This window comes from Hyaena hyaena, unplaced genomic scaffold (assembly GCF_003009895.1).
Source record: "Hyaena hyaena isolate Hyena2069 unplaced genomic scaffold, ASM300989v1 scaffold_335, whole genome shotgun sequence".
Lineage (NCBI taxonomy): Eukaryota > Metazoa > Chordata > Mammalia > Carnivora > Hyaenidae > Hyaena > Hyaena hyaena.
In genome coordinates, this window is record NW_024080968.1 from 1,128,767 (window position 1) to 1,143,321 (window position 14,555).

The following is a 14,555-nucleotide window of genomic DNA, read 5'->3' on the forward strand; positions in this document are numbered from 1 at the left end:
AGCTGGTGTTTCTTTTCTTGGAGGGGCCGCCGAGAGGGGCTTGTTAAGTGTTAGGGATGCCTTCCGAGCCTCTCTCTGCCCGTACAACGAGCACCATGTCCATTTTTCTCTCGAAACTGCAGTCAGTCTCCTCTGCCCAAGCCTCTGCTTTTGGGAATCCAAACCCAAACGCTCCCTGTCTGCCTGTCTCTCCCTTCCTCTGCTGGAAAGTCTCCCTCACTCGCTCCAGCTCATTCAGATGACATTTAAAAGAGACCAGAATCTAATTTTTCTAATGGCAAAATACAGTATGAAGGAGGGGAAAGTTTTAATCAAGTGTGTGTATTCTCTGGAGGGGAGCAAGCACTTCATTTTCATTCCTTATTTCCCTTTGATGAAAAGTTTAGTGAATTTTTATTATGGAGAATTTATAAGACGGCGGGGTTTAGGTAATCAGCTTTAATATTTATACTCTTAGGGAAAGAAATAGGCATCATTAGTAAGCATGCATAATTAATGAATAAATTATATTTCCCCTTTGTTTTCTTTCAGGTACAAGGAAATGCTAGAACTGGTGATCTCACCCAGCCTCACTGTAAACAGCGATTGTCCGCGCAAACCGAAGCTTAGCCGGGCCGACGCCGATGTCTGGACTCTGAGTCAAGTAGAAGGTAGGCCTCCTGGCGTGAGTTTCGGGGGACCTGTGGCATCCCACCCGCCCCACCGCGGAATTTAGTAAGGGACTGACAGCACCCTTTCGAGAATACCGTCACAATGACAATTTCTCCTCCTGGCATCGGGACCGTTGCCTCTGCACCCGAACTCTGGCTAACAGTTCCCGTCTGGTCATCAGAGGTGTGACTGTGCTGCTCCGAGTTCTGAACTTCCTGTGCGGAAAGACGCTAACACTTCGGCAGACGCTCATAGTCAGTTTCGGGTGTGTTGCAGGCTGCGGCCCTGGGCGTGTCCCGCAGGGGCTGGGCTCCATTGCGGGAGAGCCTGTCCCTCAGCGCCCTCCCCCCCCGCCCAGCCATCAGCATCCAGCCAGACCTCTTGTTTACCGCGGTTTGACGCTGGGACCAGAACTCGCTTGCCTTTGGCTTTCAGGTTGGGTGGGAGTCAAGGAAGCAGAGGAGAATTAAGCTGTTTAGAAAATTATTGGCAAACGGTGCAGCCGAACTCGTTTCCACGAGAACAATTCCAGCTATTGTTTGCTCTGTTTGGGATCTGTCAGCCTTCCTGGGAGAGCGGGGAGTTAGCAGAAGGCATTACGCTATTATGTTTAGCCATTGGGCTTAACCCTTTACGCGGGCCCGCTTTGGGATTTGCCGCTGGTGTCCCGGGACCCTGGGCTGACTTTCCCTCATGGTCTGTGTTTGATGCCCGCTCAAGGGGCATCGGTCCTGCATCACTGTCGGGGGAAGCCAGAACCTTGTGTCTAGTCACATACAGCATCACAAGGAATTTGCTTCTGAGCAACTCCAGGCTTCCAGGGATAATTATTACTGCCACCAGGGCAATGAAGTTCCCCTTGCATGCTGGTAATGCAGCTGAGACAAGTCTACTAAAAGTACCACCGAGAGGGTCTGGGCTCCCCGATCAAACCACATGCTGGAGAACAAACATACCGTCATTCTTTTGGCCCTTTGGAGTGTCCGTGTGAACCACCTGTGCTCTTTGAGAATTTGAGACGATTTATTGAGCCCCATTCAGAGATCATTATTCTCTTCTTTCTGAGTAGAGGCACTATTTCGAACCGGGACCTCATTTCAGAGCCAGGCAAGCGAGGAGGAGGCGGAGGAGGCTGCCAGGGGAGGAAGATCCAAGGCTGAACCCCGGCCCCACCGCTTCCTAGACAAGTGGCCTCGGGCAGATTGTTTAACTTTCCCGAGCCTCTGCTTTCTTACCTGCCAAACGGGGGGGCATAATCACGACCCGCCTCCTAGGATGCCTGTCGCTGCCTGGCCCGCCATGGGCGCATGGTACAGTGGTTAAACTTACTGTCCCAAGGTCGTTCTCCTCTGAATCTGATAACCACGGTGAGTGTAGAATCATGGCTGCAAACTGGCGGCTCATGACAAGTCTGCCCTTCAGGTGTGGCTTTGTTTGGTTTATGCTGTCCTTTAAATAGAAATGAACTTGTAAATGTCAGGAGAGTTCACATAAAAGTGTGGATTTCTAGTTGCTCTCAAGATGCTGAACACTTTAGACATGCTGGGCCCACATTCCCACCTGGCTGCCACTAGTGGGAGCTGAGATGCAGCTGTCCCTTAGATGGATCCCAGCCACTCCCTTATGTCCTTAGTTTTTATGAGCACATACTTTGTGCCAGGTACTGTGGAAAGCAGCGTAACTGTAGATTAACCCTCCTCCTCTGTGATTAGCAGGGCAAATACCCGGCACTTGTGTGTGGTAGGCATGAATATATGAACTCGCTGAAGCCTCACAACTCCCACAGTTATTAGGGGGGTAGTGTTATTAACCTTGTGTTACAGAAGAGGAAACTGAGGCACAGAGGGGTCAAGTAGCTCGATTGAGATGACTCAGTTCAGTGACAGCTGACATTTGAGCCTCCGTCATCTGACTCTGAAGCCTGTTCTCCTAATCAGTACACTGTATTGTTTCTCGCTGAATTATGACACCCCTGTTAGGCTGTGAGCCCATCTTACAGATGTGGAAGTTGAGGCACAGGGGGGTTAAATATAAAGAAAGCAACCTAGAGACACACAGCTAGCAGCAGGGCCGGGAATCAGACTCAGGCACTCTGGCTTCAGGGTCTCCACTTCTAAAGGTGAGAATCACTTTCTGTCAAGCCCTAAAGAGTCCTCCTACTTCTGATAATTGTCCCTACACAGCGGTGGCACCCACAAACACCTCATCTCTCTCCTCCTTTTGTGGCGTGGAGCTGTCCGCACCCTTTGCACTGCCCTGGAGGGAGTAGGCTGGCCGCCAAGGCGAAGGCTTTGGGGCTGAGTATGGGGGTGGAGGAAGGTTGCTCCCAAATTCTGAGTAGGCAGGGCCGGGAGGGGCAGCTTACACACACACACACACACACACACACACACACACACACACCTTTCCTTTTCTTGAGATGGGTGGTGAGCTCCTGGGCTCCATAGGGAACACTCCACCCTAGCTGTGGCTTCAAGTGCCAGATTATGCGGCTGCCCTTCCAGCCTGGCCCCCTGGGTCCTTCCTTCTGTGACAGAGGCATTACTGAGTGACTGCAGGGACCCAGATCCCAGGAGGACCAGAGAGGCATGAGCCACAGAGCCCCCATTCAGGAGGATTCTGGAGCGAATGTGGAACCGAGAAATCTCCCAGTGGCTCCCACTTCAGCCATGGGCCTGCCTCTTACCATCTGTGGTCCCTGGGCTTGTCACTCAGCTTCTTTGGAGATGATTTGCCTCATTTGTTAAAGGGGAGTAATTATTCCACTGACCTCCCCGAGTTGCTATGAAGATGAAATAGTTAAAACATGGAGAGGACTTAGTGTTTCTTAGAAAATATGGAATAAGATCTAAATGCCTTACCCTTGGCCACCAGGGTAGCCTGTCCCTGCCAGCCTCTCAAAGTCACCTCCTCCCTGTCCCCTTTGCTCAGCGAACTGAGTCCTGGCCTTGGACCGAGCCCTGGCCTTGTTTCTTCTGCTATAACTCAGGAGCATGATTCTGCTCTCAGGGCCTTTGCACATGCTGTTCCCTTGGCCTGGTCTCCCCCTGTCTGTAGGACCATCCTCTCAGCCGTCAGTCTTCATCACAGAGGTCTCTCCTATCAAATGTAACCGTTCGTTCCCACATTCAACTGGTGTTTATTCCATCCAGCATTGTTGTCAGCACAGTAAGAAGCAGAGTGCATAGCATGTTGGACAGCGATACGTGCTGTGGGGGGAGAAGCGGGGAAGCAGCATAAGGAACACAGGGATGTGAGGGCGTCCCTGGGAAGGTGACACCTGAGTAAAGACCTTCAGGAGATGAGGGAAGGCGTTCCTGTCGATGCAGAAGAAGAGGAAATAGCAAGTGCAAAGGCTCTGGGGCCGCAGTGTGTAGTGCGGCTGGAGCCCAGTGAGCAAGGCGCCATGGGCGAGATGAGGTCAGGAAGCTGGCCAGGCTCAGGCGTCGCCGGACTTTGAGGCTCAGGCGTCGCCAGACTTTGAGAGCCGCTGACGGGACGGAGGCTCTTACCCTGAGTGAGGTGGGGGCAGTGAGAGGGTTTGGAGCGGGGGAGGGGCCTGTGATCCGCATATTGACAGGACCTCCTTCCCCCCGCCCCCCGGACCATATGTGAGAACGACTGGGGGTGGGGGCCGGCTGGGAGCCCAGAACCAGCCTGGAAGGCATTACAGTCACCCGGTGAGAGGTGCCGACGCCTTGGACTGGGGCAGGCAGAAGGGCCCGGATTCTGGGCCAGATCCGAGGGGAGAGCCAGACAGGACACCCGCGCACCCCGTCTTCCTCAGCATCCCGCCCTCTGTCGGGAGGTGCGTGCCCTCTCGTTCAGCAGGCTCCGGCCGGGATGTCAGTTCTCAGAAGGCAGACCCTGCCCACCCTGGTGATCTGGCCTGCCGAGGGCATGTGCGCCACAGACACACAGCAGGCGCTTCAGACATCCTGGCCCAGCGAGTGAGGACACAGGGCCACTCACTCCCACAACCACATGTACCCTGGCTCAGGCTCCCCTCTCTTCCCCAGAAGTAACCACCGTTACCGTGTTTTGTGTCCATGCCGAGACCTTTCCATAAGCCATCGAATTTGTACAGACGTGTGTTTATGTGACTCAGGCGTGTGTGTTTATGTGTATATGTTTACAAAGGTACATTCACCGTAGGAAGTGCAGTGTCGCTGGAAAAACTTCTGGAACATGAAAGCTATCGTATGATACATAGGTGCTCTAACTTGCTGTGTTCACTCAAGGCACGTTAAGAAGTGATTTACCTCTTTTTTTGCTTAACTGAATAATCCACTAAAGAATGACCCAGTTCATGAAGCCGTCGCCTGGCCCGTGAACACGAGGTTATTTGTAATTTTTTGCTCTGCAAACAGTGCTCCCGGGCTGTCGTCACGCAGGCTGCTATTTGAACACGTGCCCTCTTTCTCTAGAGAAGATGCTGAGGGCTGGAAGGGCAGCATCAGAAGGCAGCGCCCCATCCTTTCTGCCTTACAAACCCTCCCCCCTTATCCAGTGTCGCCTCCGCCCCATCGGGAAACCTCCCAAGCCCCTCGGGAAAACTGGTAGTTTCCCGTTCCTCCCTTCATTTCCGCACCACGTGGCCATCAGGTTGTTTGATGCACCTGCTGTTGGGGGGCACCTCTCTCTGGGGTGCCGACCCACCCGCACACAGCCTGCCTTTGGGGACTTTGCAGGCTACTCTGTTCCAAAGACACTTTTTGCATCACCCCATGGTCACTGCACGTCACATCCCACAGGGTTTGGGCTCAGCCAGCTCTGTCACTCGCTCCCTGGGTGAGTGTCACCAAACTCCTAGTCTCCCTGAGCCCATCTCCTCACCTGGATAATGAAGATATGTTTGCTGCCCACATTTGTTCATTAAATTGTTCCAGAATGCCCGCTGTGAGCCAGCGCCTGGTGTAGGTGGTGGGAATATAATGGTGAAGGAGACAGGCCCCTTCCCAGAGCTTACATTCTGGTGAGAGAGGCAGGTATTGGATTTTTAAACAAACGCGGCACTTCAGATGGTGGTAATTTCTATGAGGCAATAAACAGGAATGTGACAGAGAGTGACCAGCACAGAGCCCAGGGGTTAGGAAAGCTTTAGCAAGATTTTGTTAAAGCCTTGCTGGGTGCGCGATGCTTAGGAAACACTCAGTAGAAGTTAGCTGTGTGTCTCTTGCTCTTTGAGGTGCACGGACTCACCTGGGAACTTTGTTAAACTGCAGCTTCTGATCCAGCCTGAGGGTCTGCATTTCTGACAGTCCCCAAGGTGATGCTTCTGGTCCACCAGCCACTCCGAGTAGCAAGGTGTGAGCTCTGTGGTTCTCAAATTCTCTTGTTCATCAAAATCACTTTGCATGTTTTGTTTGCACACGGATTACAGGGCCCCACTGCTGGCATTGCTGGTTCTGTAAAGGTTGTGCCTGGGGCCAAGAATTTGTGTTTCTAACAAGTTCCAGATAATACCAGTGCTGCTGGCCCAGGGACCACACTTTGAGAACCAGGCTTCTGCACTGGGCTGGTTGCCCACAGAATATCCTGGGAGGTTTAAAAAAATGTCTAAGGCTCATGTCCAGATCCCACCCCCAGAGAATCTGATGTAATTGGTCAGTAGTGTGACCCAAGCAATGGGATTTTTCTAAAGCTCTCCAGATGAGTTGATTGCGCACCCAGGGTTGAGCACAGTCATTTTAGATGGCAAATTCCTCTAGGACAAAGACAGTGTTTTATGCCTATGTACATATTTAAGTTATTGTTCCTAATTTGCAAAGAGCTCAGTCTATGACTCATGGTAGATCCTTAAAAATTATTTATGGATGGATAGGTTGATAAATTAATGGGTGGAAAGGTAGAAGGTGGATGGATGGATAGATGATGGATGAGTGGATGGAAGATGGGGGGTTGGGTAGAGGATGGATGTGTGGGTAGGTAGAGGATGGATGGGTAAGTGAGTGGATGGATGGGTAGATGGATGGGTAGATGGAGGGTAGCTATGGATGGGTGGAGGATGGATGTGTGGAAGATGGACGTGTGGATGGATGGATGTGTGGAGGGTTGGATGGATGAAGAGATGGATAGGTAGATGGATGTGTGGATGTATGGAAAATGGATGGATGGGTGGAGGATGGATTGTGTGCATGGATGTTTGGATAGATGTATGTATGTATGTATGGATGGATGGATGGATGGATGGGGATGGATAGATGGGTGGATGGATATATAGATGGATCGATGGAGGATGGATAGATGGGTGGAGGATGCATGTGTGGATGGATGGATGAATGTATAGATGGATGGATGGATGGATGGATGTGTGGATGGATGTATAGATGGATGGATGGAGGATGAATGGATGGGTGGGTGGAGGATGGATGGATGGGTGGAGAATGGGTAGATGGATGGCTGGATGAATACAGGAGAGTCTTGAGGAATTACAGGTAGCTTTAGGCTGACGTTAGCTTTGAATCCTTAGTAAAATCTCCTTAATTTCCCCCTGCCTTATTTCTGTATCTGTAAAATACAGATAATAACTTCCTCTTTGAGTTGTTATGGACACTGACAGAGAGAAGACTCACACAGTCCTTAGCACAGTGCCTGGCTTATAGGAACCACTTGAGAAATATTAGCTATCATTCATTACTGTTCAAGGGAAAGTTGGATTTGAATGGCATCATGTCTTCTGGAAGGAGAGGAAAAACTGTTACGGACTGAGGAAAGCAAAGCGAATCGAGAAAACTTTTTCATTTAAAATGCAGATTTTGCAGAAGCCAAGGCTATATTCTCGTTTCCTCTGAGCGGTGAGACCGCACCCAGGGGACCAGCTGGGCTGTCTTCTCTCAGACCTCTTGCATCTCTTCCGTCCTGGGCATCCCAGGGTCTGATTTTAAGTTCCCATCTCACGAGTTCTACCCCAGAGCTGACAGATTTTTGATTCATCTCATCCCAGCCGGGTTGAGCTGCCCAGACCTTTGCCGGTGTCCTCACCTGGCAAGATGCAGATCAGCTTCACCTCTCTCACCCTTCAGCCTTTCCTTCTGGCTTCCTGGGGGCCTTAGCACCCAAAACGACCTCTACCTGCGTGGAACAGAACTCACGCTCTGGGCGGAGGTGGGGGGGAGCACTGGCATAGTGGGAAGGAAATTGCCAATCCTCTCCTTATGAAAAAGGGCACCGACTACTATTAATTATCGAATGCCTTCCCTGAATAAAGAGCTCTCCCCTCTGGCAGTGTCTCCTGGACTTTACACGTTCCCCCAGCCATTCTCTGCTCTGTGTAGGTAACACGTGTCTTGTTGCTTGCTTGCTGATTTTCCTTTAAAACCACCCCCTTTCAATAAGTTCATTTTAAGAGGAAGACTTAACACCAGCTCCAGAAATGAAAAGCTATGCCTTTGATGGTCTCGCTGTGATTCCAATGTGCATTAAAGTAAGTTGGCAAGGATTTAAAGAGAAGAGCGTGTGTTTACATAACCCCTCAAACCCTCACACCCTGGTATTTACTGGCCTTGTCTCGTGCAGTCCTCAGGAGCACCCCTACGAGGGATCAGTGACCCGTTCACATAGCCACTCAGTGAGAGTCAGAATTGGGGGGAGCAGTTCTGGACTCCCAATACAGTGCTCTGCCCTGCTGTGGTTGTTCCTGGCCTGGGAACACTTTAAAGCACCCACGCAGGGAGATGAGCCGATTCAGTTTGGAGACTTGCACCTTTTGTAGCAAATACCTGCCTCAAGACATCTTGCACTAGAAACTGTCTCATCTAATGGGGATCACTTAGCAGTGGTCCCTGGAGTCCAATCAGGCAACGTAATAGTGGCCGCTGCTTACAGGATCATTAGCTTCTTAATCCTCCTGGTGAGAGGTTTCAGAAAAAGTGTGAACATCCACATTGGGCTCACGGATTTAAGTGGCTTATGCTAGGGCCCCAGAGAATGGAAAGCTAAGAACGGCTCCCACCTGGCAGGTACCTGCCTCTCGCGGTTCTGGCAGCCACCGGGTGGGTAAGAGATACCGCCCATCTTGTGGATGTGAAAACCGAGGCATAGAGAGAGGCGGTGACAGGCATAAGGTCCCAGGTCCTGCAGCAGCAGCAGCAAGACTTGTATTTGGCTCTGACCCCTTAAGCCCATGTGCTTTGGGTGGAGGGAGAACATTAAGTTGATATATTTCAGAGATTTGGGGTGTGGATCTGGCTCACAGTAGGTGCACAAATGCTCAAATGAATGAGCAAAGTGTGATGGTCCCTGCCCGAGTTCCTTCACACAATCACACGTACGCACACTCATATGGAAGTGTGCACTCACACACAGACCTGTCGTTCGTTGCCTTGATTGCGTCTTATGCCTTGCTCATTTATGTGATCTCCCGGGCCCCGCATGCATTTGAGTTTGTGACTTCTAGAATGGAGATTTACTGTTAGGAACCCGGAATTGTGATACTTTTTAATAGTTTGCAGTTCTTGCTTGGCTGGTAGCGTAAACTCTCATGGCTCAAAAGTGTCATTTCCTGGGGGCCACATGTCAAGGCCTGGAGTCTGCGTTTTTCTTTTCTTTCTTTTTTTTCTTGTCTTTTCTTTTTTTATTACAATTTCTATCTTAGTGTTTATTTTTTAGAGGGAGAGACAACGCAAGTGGAGGAGGGCAGAGAGAGAGGGAGACACAGAATACGAAGCAGGCTCCAGGCTCTGAGCTGTCAGCAGAGTCCCTGATGCAGGGCTCGAACTCACAGACCGCGAGATCATGACCTGAGCCGTAGTCAGACGCTTAACTGACTGAGCCACCCAGGCGCCCCTGGAGTCTGTGTTTTAACTGGACCCCCAGGCCAGTCCTGTGCAGGTTAGGTTCCCGGTCGCCCTGCCCTATACCATCCACTTTCTTCCTGTACAAAGTGTTATAATTGCAATTAAGTACCTATTCGGGTAATTCTTTATTTGCCCTTCACCTTCCCCCCAAAACAGGACATTCCTGACTGCTTCAGCTCACTGTTAGAACCCCGATCCTAGCTCATGCCTGGTGCATGCTGGGCATTGAGTAAGTGAATGACTGAATGAATGAATGAGTGAGTGAGTGAGCCCATTCCAGAGGCTTCGGCTGTCTGTTTACTTAATCCTTCTCCCTCTAACCATGGGAGGCTGGAGAGGAAGAGGAGGCCTAGAGTTTTAAATTCAGAAGCAAATGGAGGAGGCTGCCTGTCACTCCCCACCTGAGCGCTAGCTGTGTCGTTTTCTGCACCAGCCGCGTCTTCCGAGATGTGTGGTGAGGCTTGGAGATGGGCTGCGCCGGGTCAGGTCGTTACAGCTTGCTTTCACCTCATGCAGTGTGGACATAAGTGTCCCTCAGTGATTCCTCCACTGACCTCAGCCTCATCCGGCATGGCAAGTTCAGTGGCACTAACAAGGTCGAGAACACGAAGCTGTGGTCAATGGAGGCACATCTCCATCTTACGGGCTCCAGGTCCCCCCACATGAGAGTGAGCTGCATATGGTGTTTTCACCGCCCTGGAGATGCTGGGGGCTCACGGGATGTGGAGTCCGGGGGTCGCCTGCCCCTCGTGCCGATGGCCCCGTGTTTGTGTTGGGGTGACGGTGAGCGGTACGCCCTCCTCCCAGATTGCCAGCTCGCGTGTGCGCCTGCTGCCCCTTCCACCAGGCTCTGGAACACTCCGCCAACATGCGGGGACTCGCGACCACCATCCCTCCCCCCCTCCCCCGAGCTCCAGCAAGCTGTGGCACCACAGGCGTGCCGCTGGGCAGAGCATCGTGCCTGGTGCACGGTGGTTCCCGGCCGCATGGAAAGCTCAGGGCCTGGCCTCCCGTACCTCCGCCCGCAGCGTGTCTGTCTCCTGACCGGCATCCGGAGAAAGCGGTCAAATACAATGGCATTCGGAAAGCGGTAACGCAAGCATCCAGGAGTTCACTGAAAGACCACCTGGGCTACCCCGAGGACCCAGTTGTCCCCTAGGACTTGAGCGGTGATGTTCACTCCATCTTCCCCCTGGGGGCTGGCGTTGCCCACAGGACCAGCCTGTCGGTCCCACTTCCTAGTATGCAGGTGACATGTAGCTACAGCTACACACAGGCCTCCTGGTCCTTGTGACCTCGGAGGACATCGGCCTTGGACCACAGCAAGAGCGCCGGAGGGAGAGAGAAGCTCTCTGCTCCTGGCCAGGCCCCACCGCTGCGTCCAAAGCGCTGCAGTTCACCATCCTTGACCCAAGCCCACCAGGCCCCCTGAAGAGGGGGAGGAGCTTAGGAGTCCCGCCCCCTCACATCCCATCAGGACCCGGAATGAGGCATAACACGACGCTCCCGGGAGAAAAGGCAGAAGGGTAAGGGCAGGGAGGAGCGGAGATCATTCCACACCTAACGTCCTCATTTTCCAGGTTTTCATTCCCCCGAGTCTCCTGGGATGAAAAGTTAAACACGATACCTGCCCAAAAAGATAAAAGCCTGTGTTTTTCAAAAGTCTGCAGAAGGAGAATCTCGTGTACTGAAAGCCTGTGTTTCACACAGTCTCCCCTGGAGTGGCTGGGGGGCGGGTTGGGGGGGGGGGAAGGGGAGAGGCTGGGAGGCTTGCATAGCAGGCGAGGGAGACCTGCCCACGTGGGGGAGGCAGGTAACTCAACAATTCAGAGCAGAGGAAGCTGGAGCGAAGCAAACATGCAAATCACGGCACGGAGGCTGGGGCAGAAAGATGCTTCAAATTTACAGATCGCCAAGTTCATCCGAGCCCATAGGAATGTTTCCATAAGATGTGATTTTTATGAATATTTACATAGTTATTTAAGAAAACATATTCAAAATGTTTAATTCAGTAACTTAGGTATTACTCAATGCACTCAAATCATGGGCTTTTACCGATAACGAGCACTGTGTCTGCTTCAGCATGAGACGTTCATCCTCTCGCCCTGGGGGAGGGCGAGGGCAGGGTGCTGGAGCTCCTGCTTGGGGCAGCAGACCCCACCGAGGGAAAGGGCATTGAGTGGGCCCCTACTGTGTGCCGGGGCTTTTCTTGCCATTCGACCACAGCTGTTCTTGGCGCCTGGTTAGCTCAGTCAGTTAAGCGCTCGACTTCGGCTCAGGTCATGATCTCATGGTTCGTGAGTTCAAGCACCCCGTCGGGCTCTGTGCTGACAGCTCAGAGCCTGGAGCCTGCTTCAGTTTCTGCGTGTGTCTTCTCTCTCTCTCTCTGCCCCTTTCCCCGCTCATGCTCTGTCTCTCTAAACATTTTACAAAATACATTGTTACACTCCTCTTCCTCATACACGTGTGTGCCCACATACTTCACACAGCACATTCTCACACCTGTAACTGGCACAAAAGTCTCATCCAGCCCTTCTTACCGTGGGCCATCCATGCTGGTACTGTCCATTCGGTTTGACTGTGTCAAAAACAGCTGGTGCTCTCTGAATGGGCTTTGGGACTCCCACCCTTGACCCAGAGGTTTTGACCCAGCAGAATTTGACTCAGTGGGGGAGGGGGTTCAGGGAACAGGCTTGGGGCTCACGGGGCGCTTGGGTCCAAGTCCAGCTCCAGTGCCCATGGGCGGTGCGGCTTGAGTCGGGCCCTTAGCCTTCCCCAGTTTCTCCATCTGTACCGTGGGGACGGTGACTCCACCCCCCTCGTAACACCGCTGTGAGGTCTAAGAGAGGTCATGCAGGTGGGCAGTTAGCGCAGGGCCCGGCCCATAGTGACCTCCCGGGTGTGTGCCCGTAGCTGGTGAGGTGATGATGCCGTTGTGGGCCTCAGTGCCCTGGTTGCGACGAAAAACTCCGGAGCCAGACGACCTGAGTTCAGATCACACATCCACCCCGATGAGCCCTGTGGCCTTGGGTGAGTTAGTTAAGCCTCCAGCTCTTCATCTGTAACACGGCGGTATGAAAGGAACACTCGTCATGGGGTGATTATGGGGATTAATAATAACAAATCCACACTTAGAGCTTGGCACGTCACAAGCACTGGGTAAATGATGCACATCGTCATTGTCTTCAGTCTTAATCCGCATGCCTCCTTGTGAGATCAATTTCCCCCCATTTCACAGGGGGCAACACTGAGGTCCAGAGACTCTGGGCAAGCTGCCCAAAGTCTCACTGATACTACATGGAAGAGCTGGAGTTGCAGGTTGGTGTTCTGAGCCTCCAGCCTGGGGCTGAGAGAGGCTCAGAGTTCTGGAGACCTGAGAGCATTTCTCGGGAGGCACGGGGACACCCCAGCCACGTACCCAGCACGTAGGCACTGCCCTATGCACCGGGGAGTCGGTACAGTCAGTAGACCTGTCATCTAGTGTTGGCCGGGCTTCACGGCGACGACACCGAGTTGCGCTGTTAAAGATGACATAACACAGTCCCCAGTGGGCTGTCCATTTATAAAATTAGCTTCTCGAAAATATCGCTCTCAGCTTTGTGGCACCTCTTGCATCATTGTCTCCCACTGAAGGCTGGATGCTGTGTGCCGAGAGATACAGTTCAATCAAGAGCTCGGGCCCCTCTGTTTTCCTCCTTACACCCCAGCGGGAGCCCTGGAGAGGAGTCGGATGCGCCTGCCCCTGAGTGCTGGGGCCAGCCCCTCCTGAACCCCACGGACTGAAACTGGGGCAGGGAGAGGAAGAACATCAAGATGATGTCATCAGAAGGAGGGAAATGGATGTGGGCTAATGAAAACCAACTGGTGTCTGGTTCTTGGGTCCTCGGGGCAGCCTTTGAGGCACGGAGGGGAATGGTTCTCCATCCAGCAGTGGAAATGGCCCCAGCCTGGGAGTCAGGAGACCTGGTCCAGGTCCCAGTTGGACGGGACCTGGGTCGAGCGTGTCCTTTCTGTCCCTTTGGCCTCAGTGTCCCCATCTGTGCAGTGGGGAAGGGGGAGGGTTCCACCCTGATGTTTCAAGATGTTATAGACTCTTTACATGTCGTCCTTCGATGAGTATCCGGAGACGAAACTCACCCAGAAAGGGGTTTTGAGGAGGGAATGCTGAAATGCTGGGCCTCGCATGAGCTTCTGTGGTCGAGAAAGTCCCTGGCAGCAGCTTTCCAAGTTTCTTCCCACCCAGGCAAGCGTCTCAGCTCACAGCTTCTGCGGACCGTCACTCTGACAGCTAAAGCCCTTCCCGTTTCTCTTTTCCCTCCAGGCATCACCACGGCAGCCCCTCCGAGTGTGTCTCAGCTCTTCTCCAGGTGAGCGCTCTTGCCCGCCTCCCTCTGCTTCCCTACCTTTCTCCTCCTTGCAGGGCCGAGGCTCTGGAGCCTCAGCCCCCAGAGAGGAATCCGGGCCCCAGCACTTAACCAGCTGAGCCACCTGGAGCACATGACTCTACCTCCCAGGCCTCAGTCTTCCCATCTGGAAGGCGGGGGGGGGGGGAGCCATCACAATACCCACCCTTTGAAATGAGCTAAATATGTTAAAAGGGCTTAGAATGAAGCCTGGAGCAGAGCGTTACGTGTTGGCTGTTATTTCTTCCCTTCTTCTCTTTGTTCTTTTTGTCCGTCTTTCCTTCCTTTTCCCTCCCCTTTCCTTCCCTTCTTCTCCCTCCTTTTCACTCTCCCTCCCCTGCTCTGTCCCCCCTTCTCTCCCTGCCTGGTGAGTGGAAGAGAGAGGCCAGTAAAGCAGAGACATCCTCAGGTGGGCGGGCAGCATCCGTGCTGCACCGGAGGTGTGCAGGGGGCAGAGCGAGCTCCTTGATGGCCACAGCTTCCCGAGAGCCCGCGGCCGTCAAGGTGCTCTGAGCCTAGAAGGTCGGCTCCTCCATATGCAGACACACGCCTCCCTTGACCACACTGGAGAAGCCATTTAGAAGAAACACTCTTTCTCAGCCTTCCTTTCCCTGCGGACATTTTGAGGGTTGTTAGTAGCAACAGAGGTCTGTCCAATCTATCTAAACTTTTCTTTAAGGCCTCGGGGTTGGGGAGTTCCACT

At 52.7% G+C, this 14,555-nt stretch overlaps 1 protein-coding gene across 2 annotated transcripts in view; it reads left to right on the forward strand.

Annotated features, from left to right (window-relative positions):
- Positions 1 to 14,555, forward strand: part of EYA2 (EYA transcriptional coactivator and phosphatase 2) — a 268,108-nt gene that overhangs the window by 82,709 nt on the left and 170,844 nt on the right. For both annotated transcript variants that reach the window (XM_039249361.1, XM_039249362.1), the window contains exons 2-3: positions 532 to 650; positions 13,771 to 13,816. In XM_039249361.1, the coding sequence (XP_039105292.1) occupies positions 542 to 650; positions 13,771 to 13,816 (155 nt within the window). In that variant the 5' untranslated portion in view covers positions 532 to 541. The remainder of the gene's footprint in view (positions 1 to 531; positions 651 to 13,770; positions 13,817 to 14,555) is intronic.